Here is a 19,684-nt window from a genome sequence, read left to right as displayed (position 1 = left end):
TTAAAAAGGAGAAAGAAAAATGAAAGAAATGTTAATCGTGAAAAATGAATATAGGGCAGTAATTAGAGAAGAGAAAAAAAGAGTGAATAGGCAGATAACATGTTGAGAAGCAGAACCAGAGATGTGGAATGAGATGATTAGAAAGATAAAATCACCAGACAACAAAGGTAAGATAAATGATTTTCTTTTTAGTAAGGGAGGTAATAGGATTTGATATACTGCCTTTCTATGGGGCAATTGAATTGAAATGTGTCGGTTTTGAGAATTTACATCTGCTATGCTTGTACATATTGCACTCTACAGGAGGAAATGTAAGGGAGGCTCTTTATGAATTTAATTACACAATTAAAAAACTTAATCATGTGATTAAAGTTTTTAATCGATGTACAGCCCTATTTCAATTCAGTGGAAGGTAGGCTTTCTAAACCGCTTCTGAATAATTGTTTTCATCTGGGGGGAAAATACCTCTCTGAAAATGTTAAAGAATGGTATGGAATTTAGCATGTGGGAAAATGGGTAAAAAGACCCATCTTGTTTGAAAATGAGTCAAATTGAAGCAGAGGTTCCAGAGAAATAAGCCCCTCCCCTCCAAAAAAAGAAGAGCCAATGCATTCTATGGGAGGAGTTCAGCTTCTGTAGCATAGAAACGATATACAGTGAAAAATAGCAGTTTAAAAATTGCTCCTTTGAAATTGTTTTCACTATTCTCTACTCTCCCAACTCCCAAAGACTAATCCCGTGCAACTTCCCCACCATCCCAGATACCCCCACACATTCAGAGCACACACATGTCGCAGCATGGGATTACAAATAATTCCCTACATGTTATGTTCTGCTTTTTAATTAATTCAGATATTTCATTTTCTTTGTTATATCTACTCTGAAACGTTCTGACTGAATTACACTGCTTGCTTATTACTCACTACGTGTACTGCCAGCTAATATCTGTTGTCATGGATAGGGCTAGATTAAGGCATTAGCTAACTCAGCTATACTGAGGATACAGAAGATTAGTCATAACAACTGTCTAGCTTTTTTCATTTTTATTTTTTAGTTATTCTACTGATTTGCATATTCCTATCCAGAAATCAAAAGGATGGCTAATGTGTCTGGATAGTATTAGACATTTTTAAACTCTGTGCAATTCTAATCTCCGTGTGCGTGAACCTGTCCTGCTTGTTTCCAGAGTAACTAGCTGCAGACAATGTGGGTAGTAGGATCTAGCCAATGAGATGGCTATGATATTAATGCAATAGATGTGAACATTTTCAAAAGAAAAGAAAGTTGTAGAACTAGGTGACATGATATGAAGCTGCAAGGAGGAAGACTCAGGAAAAGCATTAGGAAACTTTTTTAACAGAAAATGTGCTAGATGACTGGAATGACCAACTGGATAAGGTGTTGGAGAGAAAAAGAGCGAAGCTTCTATTTGCTGGTATCGATACTTACATGTAGACATTTTGATTTTACAATTTCCATATTAGCCCCTGAATTTTATAAAAGTCACTCACAATTGGGCACAGTTCCCAGATCAGCACCCAAAATAATGTGTTAATGATTTAATTATTGGGGCTAACAAGAACTTAATTGGCACTAATTATGATTTGGGTGGTGTTCTGGCTATATGCTATTCTGTAACAAATAGCATCTAAATTGGATCGTGTCTAACTTAAAAGGGGGGCATGGCCGTGGGATGGGCATTAGCAGGTCAGGAACATTCCCAAAAGATGCACACAGTGGTACAGCTTACTGTTCTAAAGGACTGTTGGGTTTGTTTTTGTGTTAATTTTTCTTTAATTTCTTTTTGCTTCATTTTTCTATTTTGCTTGATTGTAAATTATACATTCATTTTGTGACACCATTTACAGAATCTGGCCCTAAGCAGTGCTGATTCCACATGTAGATGCCCCATTTTGCAACCTACTTTGGTAAATGTTCCTAGTTTAGAAATGAAGCCACAGTATTAACTTGATTTCATTTTGAAGATAGACAATAAACTATATAGGATTAAGAAGAATGATCCCTTTAACCCATCATGTAAAGCCATGGCTGAAAACAATATTGTTTTCACATCTATGTGTGCGCTTTTAACTGTTTAAAAAATCCGGTGTGGAAATTTTCCCATATGCATGTTTTCCCTTTGTAAATGAGGAATACTAGTGCCCAAGCCATGCCCCTGTGAAATCTCTGTGGTGTGGATCTCATTTATGCAAATAGTGGCTTTCTGAAATTAGTATGCAATTTAAACATGCAAATGTTTCTATTTACACGAGGATGTTTCTAAAATGATGATCTAAATGTACTAAACATGTCTCGTGAAATGCTTGCTTTTGAAAAGTATCCAAAATGGAAAAACATGGAAAAAAGTCTCCATCTGACAGGGTCATTATTTCGTCAAGGACAAATTTACAGTGTCCTGATGCAGTGGAGCACAAAATGAAGTCCTAATTGGATGGATTTTTTTTTAACCTAATTGCTGATACTCACTTTCCAAAGTGCCTTCAAGCATAAATTGTTTTAAACATTGGCATTGCTTTCAGTGTCAAATGAGACACACACATTTCTCCAGTCCCATGAAACCTCTCCTGTCTCTAAGGATTTATTGAACAAATCTTTAAGAGGGCTTGCCAGAATCTTTCGGAGCTCCCTCAAAATCCTGGAATGGATCCTGTATGGTCTCATAGCTTTGTCCACCTTCAATTTTTCAAGTTGTTCATAAACATTTTCTTCCATGAATGGTGCGGTATCCACTCCATCTGTCCATGCAAAATCAGCAGGAGGGATATCCACTCCATCCTGGTGCTGCCCCTCCCCCCATTGCAATCAGCAGGAGGGATGCCAACTCCCTCCTACCAATACCCCCTTCCCGTTGAAGACCAGAAGGAGGGATGCCCACTCCTTCGTTCTGATACCTCCACCTGCACCCGAAACGGCAACTTGATCCACTCCAAGTGCTTCCCAGGAAGCACCAGGAAGGAAGCCTATGGGAGGTTCCTTAGGTATCTGAGTTAATCAGGGTCTTAGGCCCCTCCCCGGTGCAACCCAAAATGCACCGGGAAGGCCTGCCATTTTGAAGAGGCTGGCCTGCCTGCCGACAGGAGGGAATAAACATCCTTTTGGCCAGACTTTCACCCAAAAGGTTCAGGGGGTGTTGCCACTTTGAGGGGTGTCGCCAGGAGGGAGTGGAAATCCCTCCAGCCAGTCTTCAACCGGGGGAGATGGGGGTGTCAGCGGTAGGAGAAAGTGGCTATTCCTCCTGCCAATTTTGTGATACATGTCAGTGGTCCTCTGCCACAGGCGGCTCAGCTAAATGTGGTAGGGATATCCCCGAAGCTGTGACTTTATGAAGGCCTGCCAGCTCAGCTGATTGGGGATTCCCTTGCGTGATCAGCTGATGGGAAGGGATCGCTCAATCAGGCAGGTGCGATTCTTTAACTGGCGCAGGTTAGAGAATCGGGGAGGGGGGGGAGGCATTTGTTTTTAAAAACAGACACGATTCTGTATAGGATGCTGGTGTGCAATTCTCGACCACTTCTTAAGCAGCTGCTTAGACCGGTGTCTTATACAGAATCAGCCCATGAGAGTGTATGAAGTAAAAGTATTTCAGCAATGCAGGGTATGTTTGGATGGGGGTGGGGCCAGCACTTTAATGGACTGGCAATGCATACATGTCAACAGAGTATGTATGCATTGCCTTCTGCATGCATAATTTGTATGTAGAAGGCAATGCATACATTCAGAAGGCAATGCATACATGCCTCTAACACCCCCCCCCCTTATGGGGGGGGTTTACTATTGTGGACATCGGGTGCCAGATACACATTTCACCATAATCTCCTTATAGTGTATAGTGAGCCCTCCAAAACCTACTATACCCATGTGTCTACCATTCTAATAGCCCTTATGGATGCAAGTATCACCTTTATTCAAGTTTCAAGTTCAAGTTTCAAGTTTATTTAACTCTTGATATATCGCCTATTTAAATATTCTAAGCGATGTACATAATATCATAAAATATGATAGTACAGTACAGTAGGTTTTGAATGTGTTTTGGTAGCCTTACACTTACACTTTCCACCATAAATGTGGTAGGTAGGGTGTGATATGGGCCTGTATCCCCCCTCTCTTTGGTTCAATACACTGCCCACCAGGCTACTCCACATACCTGCTTTCTGCTTTACTAGGATTTCCCATAATATTTACAACTGTCATAGAGGCTGGTTTGTACTGTTTCACATCTTTGGGGGTGTGTGGGTGGGAGGGTGTCAGTGACTATTGGGGGAGTCTGAGGGGGTCATGCCTTCATGCATACAGGGATCATCTGGTCAGTTTGGATATCTTTTTGGTCCTTATGCACTTTTAAAACAGGCTTAACTCTGAATGTCTAAATGATGCCCTGGATGGCTTCAAAAAGGTTTGATTATCCCTGCAAGATATCCAAGTCCTAAAGCTGCCCTAATCTCACCCCAAACAGGCCTCTAACAACCTACTGCCCCCCCCCCCCCTTTAAGATCTATAAGTACTGGAGGACAAATTACTTGCAAGATATACTGTATATTAAAAAGAAAACTCAGTTTTGAAAATCAGCACTTGGATGTTCTGGTGATTAAAATGTCCAAGTACCACTTTATGCCATTTTTTAGGGCATCCTTCTATTTTGAAAATGAGCACCATGGCTCATTAATTTCTTTTAATGCATTCTAAGCATGTTCTTACATGTTAACAGAGCATAGTATATCCATAAAATTTCTATATAAACATTTGTGATATGGGCCATTCTTCTACAAATATTTGCTTTTCTGTAATTGTATCTAAATACATAGAACAAATACTTTTTTTTTCTTTAACCATGCTTCCTCAAGCCTTATGGAAGAAATTCAGATATGATTGATTTAGCAAAATTCCCAGATCATTGCAGTTAACTATCTAATGCAACATGTATATTTGTGTTTTCAGGTACAAATACAATAAAGCTGATGCTCAACATGAATCGTGCCTTTAACAGGAAAAAAGGTATGACATTTGTGCTGTCTTGGAATTTGTCTTCTGTGTTATAATTTCTGCTTTTATTGTATTTTCAGTATCAGTATGGAATGGGAAATGGGAGGTTAATTTGGTATGAGGATAAAGAATTGTTCATTATAAAATTTGACTTGAAAGTAATAACTCTTGACTATAATCCTAGGAAAGTAAAAGAAAAATGGATAGACTTGGCTGATTGCATAAAAGGGGATATTTTCTTTACCTGCAGTCAATTTTAATTTTTTATGAGGTCAGTCCAATTATGTACATTTTAAATAGATTTCTAAGAGAAACTGAAATGAGAGATTTTTAGAAAAGTTCATTCCTTAGATTTTCTGTTTGTACTTCTGATGTTTGATTATTTTCCTTATTCATTGTTATCCATTCTCTGTGATTCATAATCCACAAACTATTGGATTCCCTGTTTTATAAACTCATAGCTCTTTGAGAAGTGATTGAGCATTATGGTGCCAGCAGAACGTATTTCCTTTTAGATCTATTTCAAGTGCTATGCTTTCATCAAGTCGTTAGTGCTACCATTAATTCACTAGCTACATTTATTCTTGATTGTTTCTGATCAAAAAATGTGATATATGTGATGTTAAAAACATCTCTCTCTTTAATATTTGGTCCAGGAATATATTAATTTTAAAAAAGTAAGCATGCACATTTGCTTGCCTCAAACTGATGTTCTCCTTAGATGGTGGAAGAAATCATCTGGCCATGCCCATGCTGGAACAGAACAAAGCTTAGGACTAATCTAAACTTCTGAATTCATGTGGCTCTTCCCATGTACAAATGTACCCTCTATTTCCTCTGTTAGTTTAAAGCTTAGAATCAACTCTGAGACAACTGGGATTTTGTGTTTAATTAATCTTTCTGTCTAAAGAGAACATCTGTTATGTATAAGTATCTTTGCTTTATAAATTGACAAGCAGGATTCTGGTACATCCCTTCCAGATTCTAGACTCAAGGTTTTCAATCCATAGCCATGATCCAGTGTTTGCAGAAATCCAACACTTTTCTCACTATGTGCTCCTCCTACTGCTGAGAGAGAGACAGAGCCACCTACAGTTGGATCCGTATGACTATTTCATCAATTTACATCTCCTGCCAGTTTCTCTCAAGGCCCACTCATCTAGGGGGTGTTGCGGCATCATAGACTCGAGTTGTTCCACCAGACAAAATTTGCAGGGTGGCTATTTGGTCTTCTCTTCATACCTTTACCATGTTTTACCGAATGGATGTGGCAGCGCGCTCTGATATTGCTTGTGGGACCTCGATGTTGAGGGCAGGCTCTTCTGTCCCTGCCTAGACAATGCCATTGCTATGGTACATAGAAACATAGAAACATAGAAAGTGACGGCAGAAAAAGGCCGAGGCCCATCGAGTCTGCCCACACCGCTGACCCCCCCCCCCCCTATTTAATCGCTCTCTGATGACCTTTCCCTCGTAGAGATCCGACATGAGCATCCCATCTGTTCTTAAAATCCGGCACGCTGCTGGCCTCGATCACCTGCACTGGGAGCTTGTTCCAGCTGTCAACCACTCTTTCGGTGAAGAAGTATTTCCTGGTGTCGCCATGAAACTTCCCGCCCTTTATTTTCAGCGAGTGTCCTCTTGTGGCGGAGGGTCCTTTAAGAAGGAAAATATCATCTTCTCCCTCGATACGACCAGTGACATACTTAAACGTCTCAATCATGTCTCCTCTCTCCCTGCGTTCTTCGAGAGAGTATAGCTGCAATTCGTTCAGTCTTTCTTCGTATGATAAATCTTTAAGCCCCGAGACCATCCTGGTGGCCATCCGCTGTACTGACTCGACTCTCAGTACATCTTTACGGTAATGTGGCCTCCAGAATTGTACGCAGTACTCCAGATGAGGCCTCACCATGGTTCTGTACAAGGGCATTAGGACGTCGGGCTTCCGACTAACAAAGCTTCTCCGGATACAACCCAACATTTGCCTAGCCCTGGATGAGGCCTTCTCCACTTGATTGGCCGTTTTCATGTCTTCACTGATGATCACCCCCAAATCCCGTTCTGCTGTAGTCCTTGCTAAGGTTTCAACATTTAATGTGTACGTTCTGCACGGATTATTGTTGTCCAGGTGCATGACCTTGCATTTGTTAGCGTTGAAGCTAAGCTGCCAGGTCGAGGACCAAAGTTCCAATAAAACCAGGTCTTGCGTCATGCTGTCGGACAGACTGCCGTTACCCACAATGTTACATCTCAAGTATAGAATCTGTAATGGACGTACCAGAATGAAAGATTAGTTTCTTACCTTTGGTAATCATCTTTCTGGTAGTCCCTGAAGGATTCTATATGGCCTGCCCTCCCAGTATAGACTCAGTTTTGGTGATTTTCCTGCCTTTTTCTGCCTCAGTTTTTTCTCCTTACAAGTTGAAGTATCTTCCAGCCAGCAGACAGGCACTTGGTGGGGGGGGGGGGGTGGGATTTCCCTCTTATATGGCTTAATTGTTACTGATGGCAGCTTTCCAGTTGGTACTTGTTGCACACGACAGGTTAATATTCTCTTTGTTGACTGTTGACTGTTTATTAATTATGTTATTGTATCTTGCAGAGCAGAACAGACCTTATTTCTGTTTCTGGGGAGATTTCCCTGTGACGCCTCCTTTGGTTGTTGCCTTGTTCCAGTATGGTTACTTGACTTTTTGTACCTGTAGGTGGCTCTGTCTCTCTCTCAATAGTAGGATGAGCACATGGTGAGAAAAGTGTTGGATTTCTGCAAACTCTGGATCACGGCTACAAATTGAACACCTTGAGTATAGAATCTTCTAGGGACTACCAGAAAGATTACTGAAGGTAAGAACCTAATCTTTCATTCAGGCATACCAGTGGGTTACTCTGAAATTCAGAGATGTTCTGCTTTTCTGTCAATTGTCTTCATGTAATAGAGCAACCCATTCATATATTGGTGCAAGAGTTGAACAGTTCATAAGGACAGATTGTTTGGCAAAATGCCCTGTATCTGATTTAAGACTGGTCCAAGCTGTAGTATGAAATGAAGGTATGGGAATGAGGACTGGTAGCTGCGGTAGCAGCAGTGGCTCTGATTTGATATGGATTTTCTCTATGACCGCATAACCAAAAACTTCTATGCGGTTTACAAAACTTTATTAAAAAGATACAATAAAAAATATTAGATCAAAAGTTTTGGAAAGATGAAAATTTTCAGTTATGTTCTGAATTATTCGTAAAAAATTTTAAAAAAAGAAACCTTTTCGGTTGTTTTCTAAATTGTTCATAAGAAGAAGATGTACGTATTAAATGCCGAAAATCTTTATCATGATGTGCTGCTTGATAGGCCAGCATATGGTCAAGATATTTCTTACTTTTGCATCCTTTAGCTGGTGGATAAATGAACAGAATGTGTGACTTTCTACTATTCTTGTAAGGTGCTATAAGAAATATATCAACTAGAAGAAATGAGATGAGATATCAACTTGGTATATATGATGCTACTTTATTAGATTTGCTGGTGTGTGCTTGACCACTGGAATACTAAGTCTGTTGGAGTTAAAGTAAAACAAAAAGCTGCATACAAATTCTGATACATTCTATCCTTTTCATGTAGTAAAGTAAAGCTTGTTTACAATCCAGAATATGTACATAAGAATATAAGAATTGCCGCTGCTGGGTCAGGCCAGTGGTCCATTGTGCCCAACAGTCCGCTCACGCGGTGGCTCTTGGGTCAAAGTCCAGCACCCTATTTGAGTCTAGCCTTACCTGTACATTCTGGTTCAGCAGGAACTTATCTAACCTTATCTTGAATCCCTGAACTGTGCTTTCCGTCTGTAACAGCCTCTGGAAGAGCGTTCCAGATTTCTACCACTCTCTGGCTTTCCATACTGGTGTTTGAGGCTTAGGATAAAAGAGAGGCAATGCTCTCTTTTTTTCAATTAATGCAAAAAGATGGCGTTATTTTGGGAAGGAATTTAGAACATAAGACAGTCTTACTATAATGAAATTGTGTGTAAGGCTCATATATTTCTAAGGCTTGCAGGTCACTGATTATTATAGCTGAAGTTGCAACTAGAAAAAGTACTTTCCATGTTAGGTATTTTAAAGATGAGGATTCCATCTGCTCAAATGGTGATTTCATAAGAGAAGAAAACATGATACTCGGGTCTTAGAGTTGTTGCTTTTGGAATGGAAGTTTAACATGAAGAAATTGTCTCATGAATTTGTAGACAATGGGGCATTGGAATGCCAAAGTTCAGTCTATTAGAACATAATTGACTAATAGGGTACTGAAATGCACTCCGGCATGTTGGTAGAGGGGATACAAGCATTGGAATATGATGAACACTGAAAAATGATCTTGAGGTTGTGTAGAACAGTGGTTCCCAACCCTGTCCTGGAGGACCACCAGGCTAGTTGGGTTTTCAGGATAGCCCTCATGAATATGCATGAGAGATATCTGCATATATTGGAGGTGCCAGGCATGGAAATCTGCTCCATGCATATTCATGAGGACTATCCTGAAAACCTGACTGGCCTGGTGGTCCTCCAGGACAGGGTTGGGAACCACTGGTGTAGAACCTTAGATGAAAAAACATTTCTATGTAAAGGCATATGATCTTGTGTGAGTCTCTATTGCTGACACCAAAATATCCTGAAGTGACGGCGTTAGTCCTAAGGAGACAACTAGGCACTATTTAGTGTCCATGGTGTCAGAGCCACGTACTTGAAGTTGGAATATAGGAGGGTGCCTTGATCTTCAAGGTTGGAGATGTTTGAAATTGAACAGGAGAACTAAGTTTCTTCAGATGGAGAAATTAGTTAGGTGTCTGTCAGGAACTTTTTTGGGGGGCTCACAGGAGAATTGGTGGACAGTCCATACCATGTCCATGTTCGTAGACTCAAGGCAGTAAAGGGGTTGTTTTGATTACCTTGCTTCTGCCAAATGAGCCTATTTGAGGAGTTCCCCTGATGTAAAAAAAAATGGTGACTTTGAGCTTATCAAGGCCTTCAGCCCCTCCCACTGCATCCCAAGATGCTTTGGGAGGGGGAAGCCCCGTCATTTACAGCACACTGCCCTGTAGACAGGAGGGAGTGAGCTTCCTTCCTGCCGTTTTCTCATCCTGAGGGTGGGGGAGGGGCCCAGGAATGTTGGTGGGATGTGTATATGTGTGTGGTAGGGGGACAGAGATATCAATGGATGTTGGGAGAGGTACGGGATGACAGGGGAATGTTAGGGATTTCAGGGGGATGTCAGGGAATGTTGGGGAGGTCCAGGAATGTCAAGGGAGGGATGTAGGGCTCTGCAGCTCAGCTGATCTTGGTGGGGGAATCCCCCATCAGCTGAGCTGCCAGGAATCCCTGAAACTGGCTCAGCTGATGGATTCCTCTGCCGCAATCAGCTGATGGAAAGTTTTTGGTTTTTTTTTACTCTTTGGGTGGCGGGAGGGGGTTGTGTTAATTCCCCTCCCCCCCAAACACACACACATTTTTACTAAGCTGCGATAGAGGTTTCCACCATGGCCCAGAGGGCTAAATGCTCTGATGCTGCTCCAGTTTTTTTAGACTACCTATGAGCGTTGGAGCAGCATCAGAGCATTTAGCACCCCAGGCCGTGGTAGAATCCTTTAACCGTGGCTTAGTAAAGAGGGCCCATGATAACCGTCTTTTTATATGGTTTTCTAGCAGGGGTGGGCTTGCGTTCCTGTGATCCCCAAGGATGCCTTAGTGTTGGCACCTACATTTGTCATTTATCCTAACTTTTTCTGTCATTTGTGTTTGGGGAGGGTTTGGTGCTTTGGAATGTGGGGTCCTAAAGCTGACAGCTGTTTCTGTATATTACCCAGGGTTTTTAAAATTCCTTATGGTGTATCATTCTCTTATAATCTTACTATTCTTTGGCCATATGTTTTGGTATACTATCCATAATGGCTTATAAAACTAGTTACTTGCAGTGCTCAAAGAAACCATAGTCCTATCAAACAGAAGAGAGGATTTTGTTTTTAATAAGAAATGCATTTCTCTGTATTTAACTATTTGAAATTGCTATAATCCCGGGTAGGACAAATAATTTGCGCTGCATTCACTTCTAGTAAAAGATGAACAGCAGTATTAATAACAAAGAGCTGTTCCTTTAGTTAAACTACAAATTGTAAAGTAGCAAGATAGCTGGTTGTAATTGCAGAAGTTGATCGACAGGCACTATGACAAATAAACGTCTGTGCTTCTCTACTTCTGATCCTCGGGTATCTTGTATTCCTTTTTTCAATTCAGTTTGTGCTTTCTTCCACAGATAGGGCTAAAGCTAAACCAGAGAACATTATTGGAGTCAAACGCCTTAAATTATTTCTAAAAGAAGTTCGGCTGTTTGATTCTTGGGCTGGAAAGCATGCAGGTGAAAGAGATTATTTTTTTTCTACTGTTCATATTCACTCATTGACTTTTAGTTATCTCCTCAGAATTATTGAAGCCTTTCGACATTAATACTATTTTAATTTCCAATCATGCCTGTTAGGTTGTCTGTGGCTGGGTTAATGGAAATTTCCCAAATCTCCTCCTCCTCCTCCTCCCCATCACCAAAACTGGTCTGTGAATAGATATATTTATTGGCAGATACAGAGTTCATTATTAAACTTATAGACAGTGTTCTCCCCAGGGCCTTTTAGCCTATTGTTTACGGTTTTTAAATTTTCGCGGGCTGGCTTTGCCCCTAACCCCCGCAAATTCAGAGGGGGAAGTGTACAGCAAAATTAAAAAGTAGCAGATAAAGATCAATCACACAGGTCTCCTTCAAGGCTCAGTAACACCTCTCCATAAATTATGTGAAAGAGGTCTGGAAGTGGGGATCACATCTATTTCATATCCTCAGTGAGACCTCAAGAAGGAACCTAGTGATCAAAACATTATTAGAGGTACTGTAGAGCCATTTCATGGTATGACTGGATGAGCTATATTTATCTTTTTTTTTTTTTTTTTTAGTTGTTTAAATTCATGCAGAAATAAATGGCTAGATTGAACCTAATGACTTCATTAACACATTTCCCTTTTTTTAAACCTGTATACCATTTGAAAGAGGGCAAATATCTCATTATTCCCTTCTAGAATTGGATACTTCTTAAATTTAGTAAAAATATTCTGGCACAAGTGTCAAACCTTAAAAAAGGAAGTCATATTGAGCATTGGAAAATAATAATTATTAATAAAAATATTACACATTTAGGGCTCCTTTTACTAAGCTGCGATAATGGTTTTAGCGTGCGCTTAGCGCATGCAGAATTGCTGTGCGCGCTAGATGCTAACGCCAGCATTGAGCTGGTGTTAGTTTTCCTGCATAGCGTGGGGGGTTTGAGTGCGCTAATATTCTGCGCGCGCTAAAAATGATAGCGCACCTTAGTAAAAGAGGGGGCTAATTTTCCCCACCACCAAATTTCCCCATCCCGCCCCACCCGGCTACTTTTCCATGCCACCCGGCTGGAAAAAATTTCTGGGGAGAACACTGTATAGATATATGGAAGAGTTTGTGGATTTTAATCATGATATGGAAGTTAACCTTTTCACTTTCTGGGATGATGCCAATGCAGTCCTCAAAGAACAAATTATTTTCTCTTAGCTTTTAAAAGATGAAGGCAAGGGAAGATTCTGCCCCTAAGAGTAGAGTTGGTTAGAAGATGAGCATTAATGTAATGAAAGTTGTACAGCTCTACAAAGATTAATAAAAATAAGAAGGGAGATTAATGACTTTTGAATGCTCTTGAAGCAAACAATCCATTATGACTAGCTTCTGGCAGCACCATCTCTGAACTTACTCATCTACTTGGGAAACAGAGTCTTAAATGTATTTGAATCTGTTGGATTTCTCTTACATGTCAACAAATTAAACCTCAAACCTACCAGGAGGCTTTCCTTTATGGGAGCACCTCTGGACACAAAAAAGTGAAAGTATTTCTACCTCAGGATTTAGTACAAAGACATGTTCAATTTGTATGAAGAGTTTTGTGTTCTTCATGGGTCACATCCAAGACCTACTTAGAAATGCTAGATTACATGGTCTGTGTGGTGTATATAGCTACTCTTGCACATATAGGATCTCACGTTCCAGTTGAATCGAAAGGTCCAGTCTTTATCTTTCCAGACAAACCCATCAACATTATTTCAAACCATGTCATAATGCTGGAGCATCAAAACTAACCTAATCATGTTTGTCAGTATATGTCTAATATGTTTTTACTAATTTTTCTAACACACCAATAACTAGTTCTTACTCTCCTATTTTAAATTTTTTTTTTTAATTGTTAACCGGTCAGATATTTGTTTTATGATCGGGATATCAAAAATCAATAAACTTGAAACTTGAAACTTCTCTTTACCCTAATCAATGATTCTAATTAAATTTAAATGTGGTGCAGTGGTTAGAGCTATAGCCTCAGCACCCTGAAGCTGCAGGTTCAAATCCCACATTGTTCCTTGTGAGCCTGGGCAAGTCACTTAATCCCCCATTGCCCCAGGTACATTAGATAGAGTATGAGCTCACCAGGTGACATAGGAAAAAATGCTTGAGTACCTGAATGTAAACCACTTAGGCTATAAGTGGTATATAAATAAATAAATATGCATTAGAATATGTGTACAGTAGATTGACCACAAGAACAAAAATCAAGAACTATTGGGCATACTTTGCATACATTATAAATGGACCAGATAAGCGAGCTTTCTTTTTCTAAAGTCTTTCATCATACTGTCATTCTGAAAAAAGAAGATTCATCAGATGATAAACCTATGGTGTTTCCAAGACGTATACCCCCCTCCCTACCACCTATGGCAGTGCTGAAATAGGCCGCAAAAAGCATAAAGAGATCTCACAGAGAAAAATAGCACATTGCAATCAACAGTTTTGAACTAGCCAAAAATATGTAAGAAAAGGAAACATTTCTCACACTTCCAGTAAAAACAGAAGGAAGGAAAACTGCTTGTTACAACTTAGCCCCTCTGCCAGTAGATGGGTAGTCTGAGAAATAATGAGCTATGATGTCATTAATTTATAATCCTTTGTAGTTTAGAACCATCTGTAGCCCCCTCCCCTGATTAGATAGTATTTCTCAGTCTCCAGTAGGTGGTAAACCTGTCCAACCTCCTCTGGTCTGGTAGAATATTATTTTATGGGATAGTTTTTCAGTCTATTTGATAACAGATAAATTGTCTTGAAATACTGACTGGTGCAGGTGTGATACTTGGGAGCTCCAGGTGTGCCCCTCCCCCCTCTCTTTCTCCCTTCCTAGTTAGGTGCTGTACGGATGAGGGAAAGGTACTAAGGCACAACATCACTCCTTTCTAAGATACCTTGCGATCCTGAATTAAGTTGTTCTGTTCAGCTTGTATAGCTGGGTAAAAGTTTGCTCTGACAGAGAGATTCTGAAGTTTTCTGTGGAAAAAGGTGTTTGTTTCTTTTTTTTAGTGTCAGCATTTTTTGCTCTGAACCATTGGTTCTAATTACGGCTGTCTCAAGATTTGACAATGCAGCTAGAGAAAATACAAGCGCTGTACAGTCTGTGGCAGTCAATTATGACTCCGGAGTGGTACCAGTATAGGGAAGACTGAGTCATGAATCAGATAGCAGGGCTGAGCAGTACCTCACTAAAAACAGAGCGAGAGGACTTGAGTCGAACTTTGCCATCATGCAGTGAATTGCTTCAGCAAAGCATGTTTTAGCACAGTGTTTCTCACCCAGTCAGGCTTTCAGGATATCCATAAAGAATGTGCATGAAATTGATTTGCATACACTATACACAAATCAATTTCATGCATATTCATAGTTTCCAAGTTTATTGTAATTTGATATACCGCCAATCATAAAATATCTAAGCGGCTTACAATATAAATTACCGGTAGTTTATGAAAGCTAACCTTTTATTCCTTACCTTCTCAGCTACTACTTTTGAGAACCAAAGCAGCCTTCTTTTCCTCTTACTTTTACTTGCTTGCCTCTCAAAAAGGTTTGTCGCTCTTACAATTGCTCCTTTCAGTTTTGCCCACTGCATTTCCACTCCTTCCAGACAACAATTTCTTGATGGAAACCTTATCCAAATAAAAATTAGCTTTTTTTTAAAGCCTAGAACCTTTGCTTTTGAATGAGCCCTCTCTATACATATCTTAATAATAAACCATACCATGCAGTGATAACTGGATGCCAGGTGATCACCCACTATAATATCAGAAACACTTTCCTGTTTGTAAACACTAAGTCCAGTATAATCCCATCCTGCGTGGGTTCCATTACCAACTGCTGGAACAGTTAGAACATAAGAATTGCCATCTCCAGATCAGACCCTGGGCCCATCAAGTCCGGTGATCTGCACATGCGGAGGCCCCGCCAGGTGTACCCTGGCATAGTTTTAGTCCCCATATCACTGCATGCTTCTCAAGGGAGATGTGCATCTAATTTACCCTTACCCGTATCACTCTGTGCCACTCTTAAGGAGATGTGCATCTAGTTTACCCCTTAAATCCTAGAATGGTGGATTCTGCAATTACTTCCTCTGGGAGAGCATTCCAGGTGTCCACCACTCACTGCGTGAAACAGAACTTCCTGATATTCGTTCTGGACCTGTCCCCCCCTCAGCTTCAGTCTATGTCCTCTTGTCCGTGTCACACTGGACATTGTAAATAACTGCTTTCCCTGCTCCATTTTGTCGAATCCTTTCAGTATTTTGAAAGTCTCGATCAGATCCCCTCGCAGTCTCTTCTTCTCAAGGGAGAACAACCCCAATCTCCTAAGTCATTCCTCATAGTCCAGGTTCTCCATACCTTTCACTAGCTTCGTTGCTCGTCTTTGCACCCTCTCTAGCAGTTTTATATCCTTCTTTAGGTATGGAGACCAATGCTGGATGCAGTATTCCAGGTGCGGTCTGACCATAGCTCTGTAGAGCGATATTATAACTTTCTCTGATCTACTCGTAATTCCCTTCTTTATCATGCCTAGCATTCTATTTGCTTTCTTCGCTGCTGCCGCACATTGCGCCGACGGTTCATCTTGTAGAGAATGCAGGATCTCCCTACTTCTAGAAGACCCCACAATAGGGATTCCCCGATCAACATCCGGCATGTTAAAATCACCTGTTAGTAAAAGTCTCCTTTTTTTTAGATATATTCTGAATGTCTACTATTAAATCTATGTCCATTTCTTCCATCTGTGAAGGAAGCCTGCATATCACATCAGTGTAAATATATTTACATTCCTTCTTTCCAAATTGATTCACAGTGCCTCTTCCTTGCCCTACAGATCTGTAATTGTGTGGCTTTAATATGATCGTTAACATATAACGCTACTCCCCCCTCCTTTTCTTCCTACGCTGTCTTTACTGAACTGATTTATAGCCTGTTATAACTACATCCTAGTCATGGTTCTCTGTGAACTATATCTCTGTGATTGCCACTTTATCAAACTCATCTTTTTCCATCATAGCTACTAGATCCAGAATCTTGTTTCCCATACTTTGAGCATTAGTATATAATATTTTCCCCCTTTTCCCATCTGTGTATAGGTGTTCATTGATTTACTTACCTGAAGGCTTATACTCACCCGGGAGCTTTTATCTCCTGCCCCATCACTTCTAATTTAAAGCCATCTTCAGTAGATTAGCCAGCCTTCTCCTGAAGACACTTCTTCCCTTCTTTGATAGAAGCACACCGTCCCTGCTCAGCAGCCCTTGGAAAATCATCTCATGGTCCAGGTAGCCATAACCTTCTCGACGACACCATCCATGTAGCCACACATTCATTTCCAGGATGCAAGCTTCTCTGCCCTGACGTTTACCCTCAACAGGGAGGATGGATGAGAATACCACCTGTGCAGCTGACTGCTTCACCTTCTCTCCCAGAGCCACAAAGTTGCTTTTGATATGTTTGCAGGGGTACCTGGCAGCATCGTTAGTGCCAACATGAAAACACAAGAAGAGAGTCCCAGTGCTCCAACCGACAAGCTAAGGTCTAACTAGAATGGTAGTAAAATTAAATTTATATTTAAAGAGTGCTTAAGAATAAGCATCGGAAAATAAAAATGATTTAAGATCTTTTTTAAAAAGATTTTAAAAAGCGAGGTCTGAAATCTATAGTGGTTTTGGTGTAAATTCCATAATTCACAGCCCTGTACAGAAAAAATAGAACTAAGGGTAGTATCTGAAAAAAAAATTCTCTAAATGTAAGAACTGGATGATTTTGATTAATGGCTCTTAAAAGTTTGAAGAGAGAATGTTAAGTGTTAAATGTCTATTGAGATAGAGATGGGCATCAGCAGTACAGAGTTTAAAAACTAATAAAAGGATTTTATAGGTTATGCAATACGATATAGGTAACCAATGGACTGATTTTAGAAGAGGGGGTAATGTGATCAAATTTCCTACAGCCATTTATTAACAGTATTTTGAATAAGTTGTAGTCTTATGTTCTTTGATTTGAATACTTTTTCTAATGAATTACAATAATCTAAATGGCTAATTTCAAGAGAATGAACCAAAACATTAATGGCTGAGAGATATATAAAAGGACAAATAGAACGTATATGACATAAATTAAAAAAGGAACTACATATAACCGATAAAATCTGAAAAGAATATGAAAGAGGAGAACCTAAAATAACTCCTAGCACTTGTGAAAACCTGCGGAATTGGTATATGATTTAATAAGATGGGAAAATAGAGAATTTGATTAAGATTTTTTCAAAAAGCATAATTTTGGACTTAGATGGATTAAAGATTAATTTATTATGAGCAAGCCAAATTGTCAAGTATTTGAGCTTATTGTTAATAGTAGAAATATAAGTTTTATCACAAGGATCTATATAGATAGAATTTTAATATTAATCAGCATACATATATGTAGTAAAATATAATGGAGATAAGTAGATGCTAAATAGATTAGGGGATAGAATTGATCCTCAAGGAGCTCCTGAAGGAAGGGTGAAATTTTGGGAGAGATCTGATCCAAAACAAACAGTATAAGTATGATGATTGAGAAAATAATGTGAACCATTTAAGTGCAGTATCACTGATACCTATATTCTGTAACCAATGTAATAAAATGGAATAATCTGTGCAATCAAAAGCTGCAGATAAATCAAGAGTCAAAACAACAACAGATTTAGCTTGTGCTAGATCAGTGGTTCCCAACCCTGTCCTGGAGGATCACCAGGCCAATCGGGATTTCAGGCTAGCCCTAATGAATATGCATGAGAGAGATTTGCATATAATGGAAGTGACAGGCATACAAATCTGCTCCATGCATATTCATTAGAGTTATCCTGAAAACCCGATTGGCCTGGTGGTCCTCCAGGACATGGTTGAAAACCACTGTGCTAGATGATGATGAATGTGTGTAGTAATGCTTAAGAGAGCTGTCTTGCTCTTAGATCAACATTCAGCTAAGTTTCTGTTTCCCAAGCAAATGGTAAACTGAATCTACATGAGCAATGAAACATTATCTTGCAACTGTTTAATTTTTGAGAGTCAGATTTCTTTCTTCCAAGGCCATTTCTAACTTCCTTAACGAGGTGTGGCATGTTTGAGCCAACTGAGTAGACAAAAGTAATGTTTGCCTCCTGACTTTCAATAGCTCTGCCCAAGTGTATCAAAGTATCATAGGTTGAGTCAGCTTCCTAAGTAAGTCCTTTGCCTATCCCAACTCCTTTTTAGAGCTGTGGAGGGGTGTTTTCAATAGGATGTCTAAGTCTGAGTTTGGATGTTTTGGGAATAATATCCAGAAAGCCAGTAGAGAAAATGTTCATTTTCAAAACTGCAAGATGTCTATCTTTTTTTGTTTAAACATAAATTATCTAGACATTTGGGCCCTTAGTATGTCTGTCTTTTTTGGCCATTCTCGAATATAAAGATGTCCACATGAAAATCTCACAAAAGCAAGTTTTTCAGACGTCCAAGCAGTCAATATTCTTAGCAAACTTTCACAGACAGCTAAGCATTCCTGAGTACAGCAGAGGGGCACTCTGAGGATTACTGCAGTGAATGTCATATTAAAAGTCCCAGGTACAGATGTCATTATAACTTGCCGTTGAGCACCCAGCCTTCACTGGTAATAATGCAGCCAAAAATGCAACGTCATTATTGAACCCTTAAAAAAGCCTAGAAAAGGGGGCGAAACGGGTCCCATCGGGTTGTTTGTTTGTTTGTTTTTTGGATCATTTGCATCTATTTAAAATACGTTGTTATATTTCTTTGCTGGATGGAAGATAATCTATTCAGAATATGAGAGAAAAGATCCACTTTTGAAAGTTTTTTAAAGAAAGAAACAATAAAGACTATAATAATTATAGTGTTAAAGGAGGGGGGGCGGTTTTGAGGATCTATGATGGAAACATGGAACTTGTAAATCTTGACTGAGAAATTTATATACATTTGTCCAAGAGATTCTCAACACGTTATGCTTCACCCTTCAAACCCCCTCCCCCCCCACAAAGCTTACTGTATCCACCTGTACATCATAACAATAGCTTATACGCTTGCAGGTGTCATTTTTATGTAGGTACAGTAGGTATTAGAGGGATAACCATTCAATATAAGCAAGTTATAGTGCCATCTGTATGTGGGACTTTTAATATGACATACCCTGTAGTAATCCTTAGAGTGCCCCTCTACTGCGCCGATGTATGTGAGTCATGTGAATCTGTCATACAGGC

At 39.8% G+C, this 19,684-nt stretch overlaps 1 protein-coding gene across 12 annotated transcripts in view; it reads left to right on the top strand.

Moving 5' to 3' along the window:
• Nucleotides 1–19,684, top strand: part of GULP1 (GULP PTB domain containing engulfment adaptor 1) — a 282,238-nt gene that overhangs the window by 90,047 nt on the left and 172,507 nt on the right. For 9 of the 12 annotated variants that reach the window (XM_033945466.1, XM_033945464.1, XM_033945471.1 and 6 more), the window contains 2 exons: nt 4,957–5,013; nt 11,297–11,398. The exons of 1 other annotated variant lie outside the window; for it this stretch is intronic. In XM_033945466.1, the coding sequence (XP_033801357.1) occupies nt 4,977–5,013; nt 11,297–11,398 (139 nt within the window). In that variant the 5' untranslated portion in view covers nt 4,957–4,976. The remainder of the gene's footprint in view (nt 1–4,956; nt 5,014–11,296; nt 11,399–19,684) is intronic. 2 more of the 12 variants (XM_033945468.1, XM_033945467.1) reach the window with 1 other exon arrangement.

This window comes from Geotrypetes seraphini, chromosome 5 (genome assembly GCF_902459505.1).
Source record: "Geotrypetes seraphini chromosome 5, aGeoSer1.1, whole genome shotgun sequence".
Taxonomy (NCBI): domain Eukaryota; kingdom Metazoa; phylum Chordata; class Amphibia; order Gymnophiona; family Dermophiidae; genus Geotrypetes; species Geotrypetes seraphini.
This window is presented reverse-complemented; position numbering and strand designations above follow the sequence as displayed.